This window comes from Dermochelys coriacea, chromosome 11, assembly GCF_009764565.3.
Source record: "Dermochelys coriacea isolate rDerCor1 chromosome 11, rDerCor1.pri.v4, whole genome shotgun sequence".
In the NCBI taxonomy this organism is placed as follows: Eukaryota; Metazoa; Chordata; order Testudines; family Dermochelyidae; genus Dermochelys; species Dermochelys coriacea.
Window position 1 is genome coordinate 18,562,655 of NC_050078.2, and position 22,074 is coordinate 18,584,728.

Here is a 22,074-nt window from a genome sequence, read left to right on the forward strand (position 1 = left end):
AACCTTCTGCTGGTGGCATCTGACTTAGATGATGAAAATGAACATGCGTCAGTCCGCTCTGCTTTGGATCGTTATCAAGCAGAACCCATCATCAGCATGGAAGCATGTCTTCTGGAATGATGGTTGAAGCATAAAGGAACATCTGAATCTTTACTGCACCTGGCATGTAAATATCTTGCAACGCCGGCTACAATAGTGCCATGCGAAAGCCTGTTCTCACTTTCAGGCGAAGTTGTAAACAAGAAGCAGGCAGCATTATCTCCTGCAAACTGTAACCAACCTTGTTTGTCTGAGTGACTGGCTAACCAAGAAGTATGACTGAGTGGACTTGTAGGCTCTGAAGTTTCACATTGTTTTATTTTTGAATGCAGGTTTTTTTATACATAAAATTCGACATTTGTAAGTTCAACTTTCATGATAAAGAGATTGCACTACAGTACTTGTATGAGGTGAATTGAAAAATACATTTTTTTGTTTTTACAGTGCAAATATTTGTAATCAAAAATATAGTGAGCACTGTACACTTTGTATCAGAAATACAAAGTGTACTTTAGTATATTTGAAAGTGTAATAAACATCCAAAATATTTAAAATAAATGGTATTCTATTGTAGTTTAATAGTGATTAATTTTTTTTAAATCGCTTGATAGCCCTAATTACAACCATTACCTATAATGTCAACGTTTATCTTGTTGGCCTGTTTCTTGATTTGGGGGATTTTTTGATCATCTCTCTCTCGTTATATTTTCTTACACATGGAAATATCAAGTCGTTAAGTAAAAAGATATTGAGTTTATTATTCATATCTAATGTCCCACACAGAAAAAGCAAACAAATATGATCCTTTGTGTACTATTAGTTCCACATAGTTGAACATCATAGTCTGATAAATGCTGGCTGCTGCAGCAAGTCATGGTACAGTGAGGCCTATCAAGTCAGGAGGTAGATGTTAATCCTCCAAGTATAAACAGCTCTCTTTCATTATCTACTTATAAAACAACAACGGTAGGACTGAAACCTTTCATCCACTCCACCCTTCCCCACACAGGCACAGACTAATTGATTATTTATGAAACAGTGCTCATAAAGGATTTCTTATTCCCTAATGTACTGCTTAGTGGCTTTCTCCTAACCATTCTGTCAATGGGAGTTGTGTCATTGACTTCAGTGGAGCTGGACTGGATCCTCAATTGTGGTTAAAAAGGTAGACCTACTTTATCATAGTGTCCAGCTCTAAAGAGGAGGAGTCTTCAGAGCTTGGAAAAACTATGTTCCTATAATTAACCCAACTCTCTCTTGAATGTGAACAAGAGCAACATTCAAACAGCATAGCTCTGCTACTAAAAACCTGCAAACCATTAGTTGCTGTGGAAAGGCAATGTTAACCTAGTGGATCAGAAATAATTCTTCCGGTCAAAGCATAGTACATTCTAAATATACAATTTAAAAAAAGATTCCAGACAGGCACTTCCCTTTCTAATACCAGACTTTTAGCATTTATAACTGCATTTTAACTAAGTTTTTTTATAGGCCCTGTACAATGGTAAAACATGCAAATACTTATGATTTCCCCAACTGAATTTCCTAGCTGACACTGGAAGCTACATTTGCATTCTATTAAATCTCCCACAGACTGACAATAAATCTCTTTTCCCTAAAACTTGCAGAAATAAATATTTTTCCAGGCATTTTGATTTTTCATCCACAAGATGTTTAATGGAAAATTGTGAGGCCCCCAAAAAGAAAACCAAATGGAATGAGGAGATAGAAGGTAGGTCCACATTTTCTTCACTTTGCTATATTAAGAGAGACATTACACTCAACAATTCACTGATACACAAACCTTAATATCTGGAGGAGAGATTCTTTGTTTAGAAAATGGAAAGGGTTTTTGTTCTGCAATAGCTCTTCTCAGAACTCATGGCCTCAGTGTAGTTTTCTGCATTGAAGCAGCTAATATCTTTCCAAAAAGGTAAATATTGTGGATGCTGCAATCCACAAAAGCGACTTATATGAACACTGAGTCTTCTCCCTAATGTACTGCTTAGTGGCTTTCTCCTAACCATTCTGTCAATGGGAGTTGTGTCATTGACTTCAGTGGAGCTGAAATCAAGGGTGAATTTATACAAATGGATTATAACTTGCCAAATCGTACTCTGCCACAAGACCACTATTAACATGCCTGCTCTTCCAAAGAGTGCCATAATATGTAATGAATACAAGCGGCCAGGACATTAGTTTCGTGTTTCTATGTAGAGAGAGCACCTCCGGTAGCACAGTGACCTTGGATAAAATGTCAGGACATTAGACTCAGAAGGAAGAGTGCCACCTACTGAACCAGCACCACCCCTTGCTACAGCATCTAGATTTTCCTCTACAATTACTGCTGTAGCATTGGTGCAGCTTCATTGGTGTTGGCAACAGTGGAAGCACAGGTGCAGACCAACCACTAGTATTTTTACCACGGTCATCTAAATCTGCTTGAACCACATGACATTTTAAAGAGACATGTAATATTTTCCTAAATCCTTGATTGGTAAATTCCTCTGCTATTCATTTGTAGCCCACATACAAAAAACCTGTTTAACTTGCAAGTGAAATACTGTGCAGGGTGAGTATTAAAGTCCATTTGGCCAGAACTTCAACTGAAAGAAGTTAATTCAGTACTGGAATTGAAGAAATTACACACTAAAAAAATTCACCAGTGTCAAATTATATAATGAATGTTCCTCAACAGACTGTTATGCAAAATAGCTACAATGTTATTATTAAATTCAAATGAGTCTTTGCATCTGAGGGTCTAATAAGTTCAGCTAAATCAATTAATATTTTAAAGTTCTTGATATATTTTAAGGAACATAAAACTAAAAGACAGCCATGACTTTCATTTCCATCATTTTTAACACTTCACTTTTGAAAAGTTTCAGTTTTAATTACGTAGCAACTTACAGCCTCACATGCAACCAATACACTCTGAATAAAACATTAATTTTGCAATGAATATTAAACTTTCACTTTCTTTCCTTATTTCTGACATGCCTTTTGTTCCAGACACATAGAATTACAAAAACAAAAGGAGTACTTGTGGCACCTTAGAAACAAGTACTCCTTTTCTTTTTGCGAATACAGACTAACACGGCTGCTACTCTGAAACCAGAGAATTACAAGTTCATCTCTGATAGAAAACAAAAGTTATAACTTTATGGCATATAGCAGGAAAATGTATAAGGAAATCAAGTCTGATTGACATATCATGAATTCATAAGGAAATCTACTTCACATGGTAGCTTGGCCTGATGTAGTAGAGTTATTAATTTGTACTATCAATATCATGTTGATTGTTTGATTTTTCTACCATATTTAATACAAAATTGGAACCAATTACACTTCTAATACAGGTCTAGTTTGCTGTTCTTGCTTTTTTTTGGATATTGTGGGCGAGTAATTCTACATTTGCCCTTTGAAGAAAAGTAATTTCAAATGCCTAGTTATTTTAAATTAGGAAAGTCATTACTGCAGTAAGCATGTTTATGAATTTTCCTAAAGATTTGTATTTAATATTTTAGTCAAAAATGCACATTCTGCCCCCCAATATCATAGTTTAACTGTGTAACAGATATGAAAAAAAGATGTATTATTGTACAGGTGCAGGAATTTACACCAGCCCAATTACTGAATTATCTGACATTTGATAGTTATGTATCTTACTGCATAAGACTCCAACCCTGAAATTGGACAAGCACGGTTGGACCCACACAGGACCTCATTGCCTTCACTGGGGTGCCACCATCAGAGGCCTAAATTTGTGGAGCCCATAATACTGCACATAAATATATACTTTTATTAATTAATTGCATTACAGTAGTCCATTAGCATAGGTGCTGGAACTAGAGGTGCTGGGGGTGCTGTCGCACCCGTTGGCTTCTAGTGGTTTCCATCATATACAGGGTGTACAGTGTGGTTCAATGGCTCTCAGCACTCCCATTATAGTGTTTCAGCACCCCGTTTGTTAGGCACCTTGCAGACATATAGTAAGGGACAGTTCCCCAAACAGCTTACAATCTAAATAGATAAGATAGACAAAGGGTGGAAGAAGGTATTATTGGTCATCTTCTGGACAGCACATGACAGCTGTGCTTCAGGATGTACACTGGTTTTAAGCATTGGTTTTGACCTAAACAATCATAAATGGACTAGGACCAATTACCTGAGCTTCATTCCTTATGATATCATATTGGAGTTATGACCAGCAAAAGTGCTGATGTTAGATCTCCCTCAATATTGGACGTCCATCTTAGCTGCAAAATTCCTTGGGACAAATTCTTGTCATCAGTGGGGTTTTAAGGGCTGTGATATTATTGCAGAATTTGGCCCAGAGAATGACTGACCTTCCATTTTCTATATAAAGACACACGGGGGACTTGTGTTTTAAAGGCTGGCATCTGAACCTGAAATTTGTTTGTTTTAATAAGCTCCTGCCACAACCATAAACTTTCAACTTAATTTTTGTTTTCATTTTAAGAACATAAAATCACAGGCATCATGATGTGGCCTTTCTTCTATTTCACATACTGGATTACCTGATACCAACTCGCTATATTTTATTGGACAACTTCAAGAAGGTTGTCTGATGCATTACACAAGCAGAATTTGGCCCCATGTTTCTATTTAGCTCCTACCATTGTGTGCCTGCAACATTTACACATTTTTCTTCTCCAACTAAAGTCACAGAGTTTTGTATGCATAAGGGCAACGGGCCCCTTACTGGCCTGTCATTTTATTTTCATATAAGTGAAAACCATATTTTGCTGTTACTAAAAAGAGCCTCACTATATTGTAAGGCCATCTTTTGCTGTGGCTGTACATGTAATTCATTTGTCCTTTAAACCCTTCATATAATATGGTTGGGGCCAAATTACACTCAGTTACACCAATGCAACCACATTGAGGCCAGCGGGGTTGCATGGGTATCACTGGCAATAGAATTTAGCCTTTTGAGTTTAATTTTGCTATTTCATTGACACTTTTGTGAGACTGTGCCCTCTGTCTTTTTATCATAGATGTAATTAAATGTCCTGTGCCATATGTAAAATCAGATGTTTAAATACTCACAAGGGATATCTGTTCACTTTTTAACTTTTACATGGTTGGGAAGGATCCTGAATATTAAATGTCAGTATGTGTCAAATGGCTCTTTGCCAATATAAATCCAGGCCCTTAACAATGGGAAAGGCCAAGTGATTTGGTATAGCACCTAGAAGAGAAAATATGAAGGCCAACATTTTCAACAATGACTAATGAATGTGGATGGCCTCCATTTTTGGGTATCCACGTTGAGACATCTTAAAGAGCCTGATTTTCAGAAAGTGCTGAGCATCTACCTCTGAAAATAAAAAAAGAAAAAGGAGTACTTGTGGCACCTTAGAGACTAACAAATTCATTAGAGCAAAGCTTTCGAGAGCTACAGTTCACTTCATCGGATGCATTCAGTGGAAAATACAGTGGGGAGATTTATATACACAGGGAACATGAAACAATGAGTGTTACCATTCACACTGTAACGAGAATGATCAGGTAAGGTGAGCTATATATATTTATATATATGTTCCCTGTGTATATAAATCTCCCCACTGTATTTTCCACTGAATGCATCCGATGAAGTGAGCTGTAGCTCTCGAAAGCTTATACTCTAATAAATTTGTTAGTCTCTAAGGTGCCACAAGTACTCCTTTTCTTTTTGCGGATACAGACTAACATGGCTGCTACTCTGAAACCTCTGAAAATAAGTCTCCTTTAAAAGGCTCTTGAGTTGGGCACCCAAAAACGGAGGCACCAACAATCATTGGTCACTTTTGAAAAATTGTGGCCTACAATTAATTTCCACTGTTGCTGCCATGTGCAAGGGACCATGCAAACATAAGAAAAATGCACTGACCGTCACTATGTGCAATTTTTAAAAATTTCTCTTTTTGAAGCAACACCTAAAAATATATCACTGGGAAAGGGACGTAGTTCATTGATAGAAATCCACTAATTCAGTTTGTGTAGTTTGCCTTTAAATGGTAACTAATGAAAAGTTATATCAACACATCAGTGTAAATACTTATAGATCCTAATTCTCCTTTCATTTACACCACCGTAATACAGGAGTAACTCCATTCAAGTCAATGCAGTTACAATGGAGTAAAAATAATGTAAGAGGAGAATCAGGTCCACATTTCCTGTCATTAGTCCAAAATGAAATTCTGTCAATTGCTTTCTAGTCATTCTGACCAACAGATTGGATCTGAATCCAGACCTCTCATAGTTAGCAGGTGTTAGGGTGTGGGAGTTTGGAACAAACCATTATAGAGACAGGGGCTGGACTAATATGAAGTTCTGACTCAGCACTGAGCCATCCTGAAATTAGAGAGTATTTAGAATGAGGGGTTTAGTTTGGGCCCGTCTCTAATCCAGACGTATGAAAGCTCACATTGTCTGTGTCATTTTCACTATTTAATGTGGAAACACAGAATGACTTGACACTGTAACATATACATGTCAGTTTCTTTCATATTTACATACTGGAGCTAATCTATGAAATCCTATATCAACGGCCTAGTTTGATAAAAATCCTACCAGCTGCAGAATTAACTCTATTAAGGTCATATGCAAACAACTTCTCAAATAGAATTTGACTTCTCAGAATAGCAGCACATTTCACAAACTGGATTGGATGATTACCAGTGAAGGACCACAGAGGATGTGTTATCAGTTCTACTTTATTTTAATAGCTGTTTCTACAATGCCAAATCCCTAAATCCTTATTCAGTCCTTGTCTGCAAAGGGAGCTTCAACTTCAGAATTTTGACTATACATTACATTTATGTATTAATATCTCTGCTCTGTTTATTGTAACAGTCTTGGCTAATCTAATCAGGAAGACAAATTAACAGACTTTACATTCTTTGGATCATAAGACTAAATTAGACAAACTAATGCCTCCTAAAATGAGAGTTTTGTTTTCTGGCTTTGATGATATTCTAACAGATCTTGGTCTGCTTGGCAGGAATTAAGCTATTACGACAAAAATCTGTATTTGTGAATTCTTAGGAATGAGATTTTAAGAGCACAAAAGAAAAAGAAAAAAAGCTATCATTTTCCAAAGCCACAGTCCCATTACAGACGTAGTATTTCCTGTTCCTATATACTAAGGACCCTGGCTTAATGTGCACCTACAATGGGGCAACTACCTTAGTGAATAATATCAGCTAAGTTACATCAGGGATGAAATTCACCCAAGATAGCCAAGATGCAGTTGCTGTTATGAAATAACTTTGATTTCCTTGTTGTTTGTGCAATCAAAATCTCACCAGTAAGTCAAAAACACTGTCAATTCAATACAATGGTATTTGTTTCTTGCCTTTTAAATAATAAAGAAAAGGCAATTACGAGTAAAATAATTTTTAAAATACAGATTCTATAAGTATTTTGGAAAAAAACTGAACCTAATTGTACTTATTTATTTGTACTGTGCCCAGGATCAATTTCTGGGAATATATTACAAAAATTAAAACCAGCTTTTGACAAATTGAACCCACTCCCATCCAAATTAAAAAAAATGAAGAGAAAGGCAGAATGAATATATTCATCGGCATTGCTTGGTCTCCAACGGAAGCAAGCGCATTCCAGAAAAACAAATGCCACAATGGGCATGAGTAGTCTCGAGATAGTGTCTGGAGACCAGACTAAGGGCCTTGTAGATTTGAATCTTAAGGCTTCATTAATATCAAGGGTTTTATAAATTAAATGTAGGGTGATCATATTTCCCAAAAAGAAAATGGGTCATCTCCAGCCACTCGCCCAAGCCCACCACTCTCCATCCGACAAGGCTGCTGCCCATTGCTGGAACCCCAGCAATCATCCCCTCCATCCCCTCCCGGTGAGGCTAGTGCCCATTGCCGGAACCCCGTCAACCACCCCCCAAACACACACCTCCCTCGTGAGGCTGTTGCCCATCAATGGAACCCTGCATGGCCCCTGGCTCCATATGCAGGGTTCCACTGATGGGCAACAGGGGCGGGGAGCACAGCATCTCCACTCACACACACCCCGCATGTTCCTCCGCACCACACCCCACTTTTTTGACAAAAGTGGGCATTTGTCACGTTTGCTCTTACCAACTGATCAAGTCGGCAACAGCAAATGGGACAAAGGCTTCTTTCGGGAAAACAAGTAAGGACGGCCAGGAGAGGGCTTTAAAAAGGGACGGTCCTGGCCAAAACGGGATGTATGATCACCCTAATTAAATTCTATACTAGCTTTATGGGCACTCGAGGCTTTTATAGCTCTACTCTTACAACCAACACCTTCAACTGCACCCAGAAGCCAACTGGACTGCAGTGGCCTGCACAGAGCTCTGCGGCAGGAAGCTGCATTCTGCAGTAGCTGAAGCTTCTGACAACAGTGGAACTACTCTTGAGCTATAGGAAAAAGCTGCTTCTATTGTCATTCCTATTTTTCAACAGTCTGGTAAACAAAAGATAAGCATATTCAACCAATTCATTTTTCCCTCGGAAGACTTCCGCCCAAGGACCAGGCCAAGCCCTGTTTAGCTTTTCTAACCAGATGAAACCAAACAAACTCAGACAGATGCAGCTTCCCTCTTTCAACCATCCAGCTGAACTTTCAGTAGCAACTTACTGTGACTTCTACAATTCATCCATCACAAGGTACCTATGGGCTACACTATTACACACCTGTTATGCCATTACTAGAGATTATTATACTTGTAGTTTTAAAACGTTATAAATCACTGTGCATTATTTCACCATTCACAGCCTAAGAACCCTGTCAGAGGGGTCAAATTAATGCAGACAACATCAGGATCATAGCAACATGGCAAATGAGCAAGACACGATGCTGAGGAGTGGAAGCAGGGTATTGTGGAGATGTACAGAGATTCTTCCTTCATGCCAATGGTCCATATGATTTCCAATGTCTTTTCTCACAGCACTACAATCTATATCTGAATTTTGGCTATGCCCACTGCCCCTTTCAACAATAGCCTGGCACAAAGATAGCTTAGCATGATGCAGCCCAGCTTCTAAGCCCCTGCTGCCAGTCATCCTTCCCTAAAAGTACCTTCTTTGCACATGCTTATCACCATTAGAGTCAGATTTATCAACCTCCTTTAAGAATACTATCATATCAAAGGTTTCAGAGTAGCAGCTGTGTTAGTCTGTATTCGCAAAAAGAAAAGGAGTATATAACAAATACATTTGTTAGTCTCTAAGGTGCCACAAGCACTCCTTATCATATCAAAGACTATGCAAATTCTGCAGGGACAACAAGCTCAGCCCATTGGAAAGGAATGTCTCACATCACTAATGACAGGTTTCAGAGTAGCAGCCATGTTAGTCTATATTCGCAAAAAGAAAAGGAGTACTTGTGGCACCTTAGAGACTCACAAATTTATTTGAGTATAAGTTTTCGTGAGCTACAGCTCACTTCATCGGATGCATCCGATGAAGTGAGCTGTAGCTCACGAAAGCTTATGCTCAAATAAATTTGTTAGTCTCTAAGGTGCCACAAGTACTCCTTTTCTTTTCACATCACTAAGTGACCATTCCAGCTGATTAAGGAGCTGCAAAATTAGTTCTGAATGCAGCTCTAGCTAATCCTGGATGGAAGGATGGGGACTGCATTGCAGCACCAAAAGATGGGGATTGTAAAACAAAATTAGAGATTATTTTAGTTGCAACCACTGTCAGCACGCAGGGAACAAATCTCAACTTCCACCACCCTGCCTCCAAACACACACACACACCCCTCCCACAATTTTACTATCCTTCTCATGTTTCCATTTTTACAGATGCAGGTCTCATGCAGTCTCACTGATGGTCCCCCCTCTAACAGGTTTTTTATGTGCTACTGCAGTAGTGGTGCAATAAGAAAGTACAGGATTCCCTGGGGAGAAAATATTACGAAGACTGAAAGAGAAGTGTACAGGGAGAACTTAATGACAAATCAAAAGGAAGCAGTAGGAAGGCAGGTTTCAGAGTAGCAGCCGTGTTAGTCTATATCCACAAAAAGAACTGGAGCACTTGTGGCACCTCAGAGACTAACAAATTTATTAGAGCATAAGCTTTTGTGGGCTACAGCCCACTTCATCAGATGCATAGGAGATATATTATATAAAAACATACAGAGAACATGAAAAAGTGGAGTAAGAGGCTAATTAATTAAGATAAGCTATTATCAGCAGGAGAAAAAAAATACTTTTGTAGTGATAATCAAGATCGCTCATTTAGAGAGTTGACAAGAAGGTGTGAAGATACTTAAAATGGGGAAATAGATTCAATATGTGTAATGACCCAGCCACTCCCAGTCTCTATTCAAACCCAAGTTAATGGTATCTAGTTTGCATATTAATTCAAGCTCAGCAGTTTCTCCTTGGGGTCTATTTTTGAAGCTTTTCTCTTGCAAAATTGCCACCCTTAAGTCTTTTACTGAGTGGCCAGAGAGGTAGAAGTGGTCTCCTACCGGTTTTTGAATGTTATGATTCCTGATGTCAGATTTGTGTCCATTTATTCTTTTGCATAGAGACTGTCCGATTTGGCCAATGTACATGGCAGAGGGGCATTGCTGGCACATGATGGCATATATAACATTGGTAGATGTGCAGGTGAACGAGCCCCTGATGGCGTGGCTAATATGATTAGGTCCTATGATGGTGTCACTTGAATAAATATGGACAGAGTTGGCATCAGGCTTTGTTTCAAGGATCGGTTCCTAGGTTAGTGTTTTTGTTGTGCAGTGTGTGGTTGCTGGAGAGTGTTTGTTTCAGGTTGGGAGGCTGTCGGTAAGCGAGAACTGCTCTGTCTCCCAAGATCTGTGAGTGAGGGATCATTTTTCAGGATAGGTTGTAGATCTTTGATGATACACTGGAGAGGTTTTAGTTGGGAGCTGAAGGTGACAGCTAGTGGCGTTCTGTTATTTTCTTTGTTGGGCCTGTCCTGTAGTAGGTGACTTCTGGGTACTCTTCTGGCTCTGTCAATCTGTTTCTTCACTTCAGCAGGTGGGTATTGTAGTTTTAAGAATGCTTGATAGAGATCTTGTAGGCCTTTGTCTCTGTCTGAGGGATTGGAGCAAATGCGGTTGTATCTTAGAGCTTGGCTGTAGACAGTGGATTGTGTGGTGTGTCCTAGATGGAAGCTGGAGGCATGTAGCTAAGTATAGCAGTCAGTAGGGTTCTGGTATAGGGAGGTGTATATGTGACCATCGCTTATTAGCACAGTAGTGTCTAGGAAATTGACCACATGTGTGGATTGGTCCAGGCTGAGGTTGATGGTGGGATGGAAACTGTTGAAATCATGGTGGAATTCCCCAAGGGCTTCTTTTCCATGGGTCCAGATGACGAAAATGTCATCAATGTAGCACAAGTAGAGTAGGGGTATTAGGGGACGAGAGTTGAGGAAGCATTGTTCTAAGTCAGACATAAAAATGTTGGCATACTGTGGGACCATGTGAGTACCCATAGCAGTGCCGCTGACTTGAAGGTATATATTCCCCAAATGTGAAATAGTTGTGGGTGAGGACAAAGTCACAAAGGTCAGCCAGCAGGTTTGCCATGACATTATCGAGGATACTGTTCCCGATAGCTTGTTGTCCATCTTTGTGTGGAATGTTGGTGTAGAGGGCTTCTACATCCCCAGTGGCCAGGATGGTGTTTTCTGGAAGATCACCGATGGATTGTAGTTTCCTCAGGAAGTCAGTGGTGTCTCAAAGATAGCTGGGAGTGCTGGTAGCATAGGGCCTGAGGAGAGAGTCCACATAGCCAGACAATCCTGCTGTTAGGGTGCCAATGCCTGAGATGATGGGGCATCCAGGATTTCCAAGTTTATGGATCTTGGGTAGCAAATAGAATACTCCTGGTCAGGGTTCTAGGCATGTATCTGCACAGATCTGTTCCTGTGCTTTTTCAGGGAGTTTCTTGAGCAGATAGTGTAGTTTCTTTTGGTAATCCTCAGTGGGATCAGAGGATAATGGCCTGTAGAATGTGGAGTTAGAGAGCTGCCTAGCAGCCTCTTGTTCATATTCCAACTTTTTCATTATGACGACAGCTCCTCCTTTGTCAACCTTTTTGATTATGAGGTCAGAGTTGTTCCTGAGGCTGTTGATGGCATTGTGTTCAGCACAGCTGAGGTTATGGGGCAAGTGATGATGCTTTTTCAAAATTTCAGCCCATGCATGTCGATGGAAGCAATCCATGTAGAAGTCCAGTCTGTTGTTTCGACCTTCAGGAGGAGTCCATGCAGAATCCTTCTGTTTGTAGTGTTGGCAGGAAGAATTCCGTGGGTTAGTATGTTGTTCAGAGGTGTGTTGGAAATATTCTTTGAGTCGGAGATGTAGAAAGTAGGATTCTAGGTCACCACAGAACTGTATCATGTTCGTGGACCTGGAGGGACAAAAGGAGAGGCCCCGAGATAGGACAGACTCTTCTGCCAGGCTCAGGGTATAGCTGGAAAGATTAACCATATTGTTGGGTGTATTAAGGGAACTACTGTTGTGGCTCCTTGTGGCATGTAGAAGTTTACATAGTTTAGTAGGAAGGCAGGCAATGTAGTCCGACAGCTATCAAACATCTAGCAGAGCAGGCTCATAAGATGGTAGGTACAGTGGAAAGATCATTCCTCATTGAAACTGAAGATCAGGTCCGTATAGCCAAGACTTTGCCTTTATAAACAAGCAGTAAAAAAATAGTTTGAATGGGTAGTGGGGAAATAGGGAGGAGGAAATAGCAGGTGTTTGCGAAGGACTGTCAGAGTCAAATGACTAAACTGACAATCGGTCATTGATATCAAACAGGCAGCAACCTTTTGATCACCTGGCATGCCTCCTAACTCAGGGATTGGCTAGAGCAGTGGTTCTCAAACTGTGGGTTGGGACCTCAAAGTGGGTTGCATCCCTGTTTTAATGGGTGGAAAATACACTCCATACATCTGATGAAGTGGGTTTTATCCCACAAAAGCTTATGCCCAAATAAACGTATTAGTCTATAAGGTGCCACAAGTACTCCTTGTTTTTGTTTTTAAATGAGACGGTCAACTGCTGAAACTGCAAAGGACCATATGGAACAGTCAATCACTCAGAGTTCAAAAGGCCCTTAAGAATATAAAAGACTCTAGTAATACATTTGTTACATGTTAATTATAGGACAATTGATCATTTAAACGTGCACAAAGATTTAATGTCAAGATTTGTACTGCATCTGCTTTTAAATTCTTAATAAATTTGGCACCTAGATACTATGATGAAAGATGTATTCCAAACACATAAAATATGTTGGACATAATCAATATATTTGTAATTATTAACTATTATTGAGCATGAATTCAATTACCATCCTGTTAAAACCAAGTCCTATACATAATTGATTATATTTATAATATGTGGGGGCAAATTCTGCTCTCCCTATTCTTGTCATTTGTCCCAATGAATTCTAGTGAAGAGGCAAGGAGGTGGTCCTTAATTAACATCTTAACCATGTATTACATAAAAAGTGACCCAATGTTCATTCATTGTAGGGTAGCCAACTTCACTATGAAGATGAATGGTGTATTCATTTGGTACCGTCTATAAAAATTATGCCATTACAATTTTAAGTCTTTTCCTGAGATTACGTGTATGCTGAATATTTACCATAGCTTCTTTTATATGTCTTTTAAAAAAATTACTCTTACATGTACGTTCCTAAAGACAGCTGCTCAGTGACCATGTGAAATGAATGCCCTGAAAACTTTACACTCTAAGACCCCAATCCTGTAAACATTTACTCACCTGCTCACATAAGCAGGTGCCTATTTGCAGAATCAGGGCCTCATTTATGCATTACTAAATAAATACTTTCCAAAGTAAACAAAGGAGATGACTGGTTAAACAGGTGATTAGATGAGAGTTCTTCTTTTACAGTAAACTTTGTTTTAGTGTTATGTCATCACCTCAGTTCCCCACATTGAACCCTATTTGTTTTTGTCCAACTGATGTGTCCTATCTGACAACTAGGGCCAATTCCTCAGCTAGTATAAATAGGCATAGCTCCAGTGACTTTAATGGATCGATGCTTATTTATGCCAGCTGAAAAACTGGCTCCTCGATTGTAAGCTAGGTCTTTTTTGTTACTTTCCCATACAGTGCCTAGCATAATGAGGCCCTGATACCCAATTGGGGTTCCTAGGTGCTACCATAATCTTCATCATCTTCTCATCCCAAAGCATTGCTCTAGATCTGACTGACCTTAGCTGTGTTTGCATTATTTTCTCTGGCATCCTATCATATGCTTGTCTTCTACAGTGCCCTACCATCATAATCATACCCACTTTCACATCCTACTCCACCATAATACAAAGAATAAATTATAACAACCACTACCAGGTAAGATTTTCAAATAATCTAATTATTCAGACTAACTTTAAAAATCATCATATATTTCATAGAAAAATTGATATTTATAGTCATCTGTTTTTGCACTTATGAATGTCTTACAACTTTCATAAACTTTTTTCCACCAAATGCATCCGATGAAGTGAGCTGTAGCTCACGAAAGCTTATGCTCCAATAAATTTGTTAGTCTCTAAGGTGCCACAAGTACTCCTTTTCTTTTTGCGAATACAGACTAACACGGCTGCTACTCTGAAACTTTCATAAATGAAAGCTGTTTTCAGTGGAAAAAACACTTCTTGGTATTTCCTAAAATTAAATTAAATCTCTGAAAACAAGTGACTAAAAATAATATTAGTTTTATTAGCAATATTATAAGTAAGTCTGAATAACCAAAATTATATAATCACCTGATCTATGATCTTTATAAAACTTTCATAAAGAAACTCTCTTTGGAAGGGACAATAATCTTGTTCTTCCAGTGCCAGTATGAAAAAGAAATTGCATTTTGTTCTGCTTCTTGAAAATTCAGTAAACTCAGCTGTCCTACTTTCTCATAAAATGTTTATATTCTATAATGCATTAGATGCTGCTTAAAAAAAAAAGAGAGAAGAAACATTTAAGTCAAACTATTGTACTTTTTTTCTCATATAAATAGCTTCAAGTAATATATGCTGAATTTTGCAGAGACCATTTGGTCAGATTCTAATAATCCCTCTTGGGAGCTGACACCAACTTCCAGCAGCAGGTCCAACATTGCACATTGGAATAATAAAACACATGCTGCTGCAGCTCCCAGAAAATACAAGTCTATCTTTTCCAAAATGAAGGATGACGTTCTGAGGATCTCAGAAGCCTCGTCTCCTAGCTAGAAGCATGGAGCTTTTCCTTTTTAATGGGCAGTAAACATTCTGGGGTCTAAACAAACAAACAAAGGGAACTACGTTTTGTTTTGTTTTTTATTCACTGCAACATTCAAGTCCTATGATGGGTCTTGTTTTACCCATCAAATTAAATAAAGATCACTGTATTATTACGATAAAAAAACTGGTAGTAAATATGTTATTTTAAAACAAAAAAGTGCTGTTTAGTGCATTTAAATAAAGACACTTTTACTCATCAAAAAATTAAAAAATAAAAGAAGTTTTTCACATGATGAAAAGGTTGAATTATTTTTTAATTCTCCATATGAAAATGATTACCAGATAGATGTAATTAAATTTGCCTCCCAGAAGATAGTCTTATTAAAAAGATTGGGATTTCACTCCCAAAAATTAGCTTTGTGTTAGGGTATTTGTCAGCCTAAGAGAAATCATACATCTCCCAACTACATTTCATCTTCTATCTTCAGAGTATTCCAAATACTAGCCTCAGGTAGGTCTAGACTTCTCGTGTTTGACCTCTTTGGTTGAAAGCAATCCACTGTATAATGATTTTTTTAATACTAGTCTGAAAAAAGGAACAGATTTCCACATGCACAAATGCTAACAGGAATCAAAATATCCTATATCTTCCTCTGACCTTCAGCAACCCTTGCTTCTGAAGAAAAAGCTATTTTACTAATTTATAAGCACCATGCAGACCCAAGCAATCTACAAAGAAATCACTCTACCAGTAATACAGATATAAAAGCACAAAGCATCCTGTAGGATTTTGAGAAATTCTTATAGCCAAGAAAAAGGCTTAAAGAGTTTAAAATATTCCCAATACTCACTGAAGGCAGCCACTGCAAGAGCCAGTGTAACAACGATGGAGACCCATGAAACCCACAACGCCTTCTTTCTGTAGCTCTGAGCTTCATGAGGTTTTAGCCTTGTACTGCTTTCTAGTAAACCTGATAAAGGCAATACACAAAGTGGTGTGAACATTACATAACGCCTTTAAAAAAATTAAAAAATAATAAAAAAACCAACATGTGTGTCAATTCAGGACCAAACAGATCATTTTATATGTCATATATGGTACATTATCAGGCAAATTCTACTCACCTCACTGAATTCAGGTGAATGAAGCTAATAGGAGTGCTTGAGTGAGCAAGGAGAACATGTTTTGGCTCTAATGTTTGCATTTCACCTTACAGAGTATTAATTGCACTCATCACCCCAGAAGAGCACTGCAATCTTCAGGTAACTAAAGGAAAAAAAACGAGTACTTGTGGCACCTTAGAGACTAAAATTTATTTGAGCATAAGCTTTCATGAGCTACAGCTCACTTCATCCGATGCATTTGGTAGAAAATATAGAGGGGAGATTTATATACACACACACAGAACATAAAATACACACTGTAAGGAGAGTGATCACTTAAGATGAGCCATCACCAGCAGCGGGGGGGGGGGGGGGGGGAGGAGGAAAACCTTTCATGGTGACAAGCAAGGTAGGCTATTTCCAGCAGTTAACAAGAACAATTGAGGAACAGTGGGGGGTGGAGGAGAAATAACATGGGGAAAGTTTTACTTTGTGTAATGACTCATCCATTCCCTGTCTCTATTCAAGCCTAAGTTAATTGTATCCAGTTTGCAAATTAATTCCAATTCAGCAGTCTCTCGTTGGAGTCTGTTTTTGAAGTTTTTTTGTTGAAGGATAGCCACTCTCAGGTCTGTAATCGAGTGACCGGAGAGATTGAAGTGTTCTCCAACTGGTTTTTGAATGTTATAATTCTTGACGTCTGATTTGTGTCCATTCATTCTTTTACATAGAGACTGTCCAGTTTGACCAATGTACATGGCAGAGGGGCATTGCTGGCACATGATGGCATATATCACATTGGTGGATGCGCAGGTGAACAAGCCTCTGATAGTGTGGCTGATGTGATTAGGCCCTATGATGGTGTCTATAGATATGTGGACAGAGTTGGCAACTGGCTTTGTTGCAAGGATAGGTTCCTGGGTTAGTGGTTCTGTTGTGTGGTTGCTGGTGAGTATTTGCTTCAGGTTGGGGGGCTGTCTGTAAGCAAGGACTGGCCTGTCTCCCAAGATCTGTGAGAGTGATGGGTCGTCCTTCAGGATAGGTTGTAGATCCTTGATGACGCGTTGGAGAAGTTTTAGTTGGGGGCTGAAGGTGATGGCTAGTGGCCTTCTGTTATTTTCTTTGTCGGGCCTGTCCTGTAGTAGGTGACTTCTGGGTACTCTTCTGGCTCTGTCAATCTGTTTCTTCACTTCAGCAGGTGGGTATTGTAGTTGTAGGAATGCATGATAGAGATCTTGTAGGTGTTTGTCTCTGTCTGAGGGGCTGGAGCAAAATGCGGTTATATCGTAGAGCTTGGCTGTAGACAATGGATCGAGTGGTATGATCTGGATGAAAGCTAGAGGCATGTAGGTAGGAATAGCGGTCGGCAGGTTTCCGATATAGGGTGGTGTTTATGTGACCATCGCTTATTAGCACCGTTGTGTCCAGGAAGTGGATCTCTTGTGTGGACTGGTCCAGGCTGAGGTTGATGGTGGGATGGAAATTGTTGAAATCCTGGTGGAATTCCTCAAGGGCTTCTTTTCCATGGGTCCAGATAAGAAGCCCTTGAGGAATTCCACCAGGATTTCAACAATTTCCATCCCACCATCAACCTCAGCCTGGACCAGTCCACACAAGAGATCCACTTCCTGGACACTACGGTGCTAATAAGCGATGGTCACATAAACACCACCCTATATGGGAAACCTGCCGACCGCTATTCCTACCTACATGCCTCTAGCTTTCATCCAGATCATACCACACGATCCATTGTCTACAGCCAAGCTCTACGATACAACCGCATTTGCTCCAGCCCCTCAGACAGAGACAAACACCTACAAGATCTCTATCATGCATTCCTACAACTACAATACCCACCTGCTGAAGTGAAGAAACAGATTGACAGAGCCAGAAGAGTACCCAGAAGTCACCTACTACAGGACAGGCCCGACAAAGAAAATAACAGAACGCCACTCGCCATCACCTTCAGCCCCAACTAAAACCTCTCCAACGCGTCATCAAGGATCTACAACCTATCCTGAAGGACGACCCATCACTCTCACAGATCTTGGGAGACAGGCCAGTCCTTGCTTACAGACAGCCCCCCAATCTGAAGCAAATACTCACCAGCAACTACACAACAGAACCACTAACCCAGGAACCTATCCTTGCAACAAAGCCAGTTGCCAACTCTGTCCACATATCTATAGACACCATCATAGGGCCTAATCACATCAGCCACACAATCAGAGGCTCGTTCACCTGCGCATCCACCAATGTGATATATGCCATCATGTGCCAGCAATGCTCCTCTGCCATGTACATTGGTCACACTGGACAGTCTCTACGTAAAAGAATAAATGGACACAAATCAGACGTCAAGAATTATAACATTCAAAAACCAGTTGGAGAACACTTCAATCTCTCCGGTCACTCGATTACAGACCTGAGAGTGGCTATTCTTCAAGAAAAAAACCTTCAAAAACAGACTCCAACGAGAGACTGCTGAATTGGAATTAATTTGCAAACTGGATACAATTAACTTAGGCTTGAATAGAGACTGGAATGGATGAGTCATTACACAAAGTAAAACTTTCCGCATGTTATTTCTCCCCCCCATCCCCACTGTTCCTCAATTGTTCTTGTTAACTGCTGGAATTAGCCTACCTTGCTTGTCACCATGAAAGGTTTTCCTCCTTTCCACCCCCCCCCCCACTGCTGGTGATGGCTCATCTTAAGTGATCACTCTCCTTATAGTGTGTATGATGAAATCCATTGTTTCATGTTCTGTGTGTGTGTATATAAATCTCCCCTCTGTATTTTCCACCAAATGCATCCGATGAAGTGAGCTGTAGCTCATGAAAGCTTATGCTCAAATAAATTTGTTAGTCTCTAAGGTGCCACAAGTACTCCTTTTCTTTTTGCGAATACAGACTAACACGGCTGCTACTCTGAAACCTATCATTAACTAAAGGAAGGTTCATAGTAATTTCACTGGGTAAGCCACACAAGCATGGCCATAGCTGGCCTGGGTCAGTTGAATCGAGCTTGTGGCGCTTCAGCTGCAGGGCTAAAAATTGCTGTGTAGACAGTCAGTTTAGGGCTGGAGCCTGAGCTCTGGGACCCTCCACCCTCTCAGCATCCTAGAGCTCAGGCTCTAGCCCAAGCCCACAGCAATTTTTCAGCCACAGTCCATGTGCCAGCTAACCTGGGCCAGCTGTGGGTTTTTTTATCCCCATGGTGCTCACCAATACAAGTACATATGAGGGACTTGATCCTGCACCTATTTAGGTCAATGATAAAACTTTAATGGACTTCAATGGTTCAGGATTTGGCCTTAGTTCCAGAAGAGAGCTATAAGAACACAGGAAAAAAATTATTTTGGAGTGTCAAGTTCACCAGGCTCACACACCTGAGAAGTTAACTTGCTGATCCATTAAAATACAGTGCTCGAATGGAGTATCAAGGCAGGAGCATATATATTTTAGGATCACACCACTTAGAGCTGAAAAAGACCTATTAGACCTGAAGAAGAGCCCTATAGCTCAAAAGCTTGTCTCTCTCATCAACAGAATTTGGTCCAATAAAAGATATTACCTCACCCACTTTGTCTCTCTTTTAGAGCATAACGTCCATCCTCCTGCAAAGGCATACAAGCCCCACACAGAGGGACATGAGAGGAATTTAGGGCCTGATCCTGCTCTTACTGATACCAATGCAATGAGTGCAGAATTGGGTCCTAGATCTTAACCAATTTTTAAAACTGTTTTTGTCTTTCACTATGCTTTCATAAGAACAGCCATTCTGGGTCAGACCAAAAGGTCCATCAAGCCCAGTATCCTGTCCTCTGACAGTGGCCAATGGCAGGTGCCCCAAAGGGAATGAACAGACAGATCATCATCAAGTGATCCATGCCCTGTCACCCAATTCCAGCTTCTGGCAAACAGAGGCTAGGGACACCATTCCTGCCCATCCTGGCTAATAACCATTGATGAACCTATCTTCCATTAATCTATCTAGCTCCCTTTTGAACCCCATTGTAGTACTGGCCTTCACAACACACTCTGGCAAGGAGTTTCAGAGGTTGACAGTGTGTTGCATGAAAAAAATACTTTCTTGCGTTGGTTTTAAACCTGCTACCTATTAATTTCATTTGGTGGCCCCTGGTTCTTGAATTATGAGAAGGAGTAAATGAAAATTCCTTTTTTCTTTCTCTTTACCACTCATGATTTTATGGACCTCTCTCATATCGCCCCTTAGAGGCCTCTTTTCCAAGCTGAAAAGGGGAAGTCTTATTAATCTCTCTTCATACGGAAGCTGTTCTATACCCCCTAATCATTTCTGTTGCCCTTTTCTGAATCTTTTCCAATTCTAACATATCTTTTTTTAGATGGGGCAACCACATCTGCATGCAGTATTCAAGGTGTGGATGCATCATGGATTTATATAGAGGCAATATGATATTTTCTGTCTTATTATCTATCCCTTTCTTGATGATTCCCAACATTCTGTTCACTTTTTTGACTACCGCTGCACATTGAGTGGATGATTTCAGAGAACTATCCACAATGACTCCAAGATCTCTTTCTTGAGTGGTAACAGCTCATTTAGACCCCATCATTGTATATGTATAGTTAGGATTATGTTTTCCAATGTGCATTACTTTGCATTTATCAACATTAAATTTCATCTGCCATTTTGTTGCTCGGTCACCCAGTTATGCGAGATCCTTTTGTAGCTCTTTGCAGTCTGCCTGGGACTTAACTATCTTGAGTAGTTTTCTATCATCTGCAAATTTTGCCACCTCACTGTTTATCCCTTTTTCCAGATTGTTTATTAATATGTTAAATAGGACTGGGCCCAGTACAAATCCCTGGGCGACACCACTATTTACCTCTCTCCATTCTGAAAACTGGAACCCTCCCGTCTCCCCCATCCTAATCCCCAGCTAACAATTCAATTTAAATATCAGAAAAATAGTGAAAGTCTTCTGCTCCCTCTCTCCCCTGCTTTAAAAAGTTACTTTCTCCCCCCCTCAAGTCTTCTTTTAGCCCTAATTATGATATTCATTTAATTAAGGGTTGTTGTTTTTTTAAATATATTCCCTTTCACCAGAAACTGTAAAATCTGATCCAGATCTGTTTCACCCATGATCTCTGGAATATTTTGTTTAACAAATGTAAAAGCCAGTCAGTCAGTCTTCTCTAGTGCTTCTTCCAGGATGTCTGTCACTTTTTCAGAAAACACAAATGTTTGAAAAGGGAAACTACTGTAGGGCTCTGAATTTGTAAAACTAGTGTATAACAAACATGAGAAGCAGCATAGTTTAATGGTTTGGAAATGGGGTTGGGCATTACACTTCGGATTAGAACTAGGAATTCCTATCACTAACTCACTTTGTGCTCTTGGGAAAAATCACTTACCCTCACTGCCTCAATTTCCCCATTGGTAAACAGGATAATATTTGCCTAGGATAACTCTCAAAGGTGTTGTAAGAATTAATTACTTATTGTTTGTACAGTTTTTTCGTACATAATTATGAAATTCTTTATGTGCCAAATTTTGCCCTCAGTTTCAGACATTCAACTCTAATTATCTTCAAGAGGAGCTGCACACTTATAGGCAAGAGAAGAATTTGGTCCTATAATAAGAGATTCTACTTCTTAATTTTTATGTTTAAATTGCATTTATTTTCAACAACATTTAA

At 39.6% G+C, this 22,074-nt stretch overlaps 1 protein-coding gene across 1 annotated transcript in view; it reads right to left on the reverse strand.

The window, feature by feature from the left end:
* The window catches only part of TMEM163 (transmembrane protein 163), a 159,477-nt gene that overhangs the window by 132,959 nt on the left and 4,444 nt on the right, over window positions 1-22,074 (reverse strand). The window contains exon 2 of the mRNA XM_038421601.2: window positions 16,136-16,255. Within this exon, the coding sequence (XP_038277529.1) occupies window positions 16,136-16,255 (120 nt within the window). The remainder of the gene's footprint in view (window positions 1-16,135; window positions 16,256-22,074) is intronic.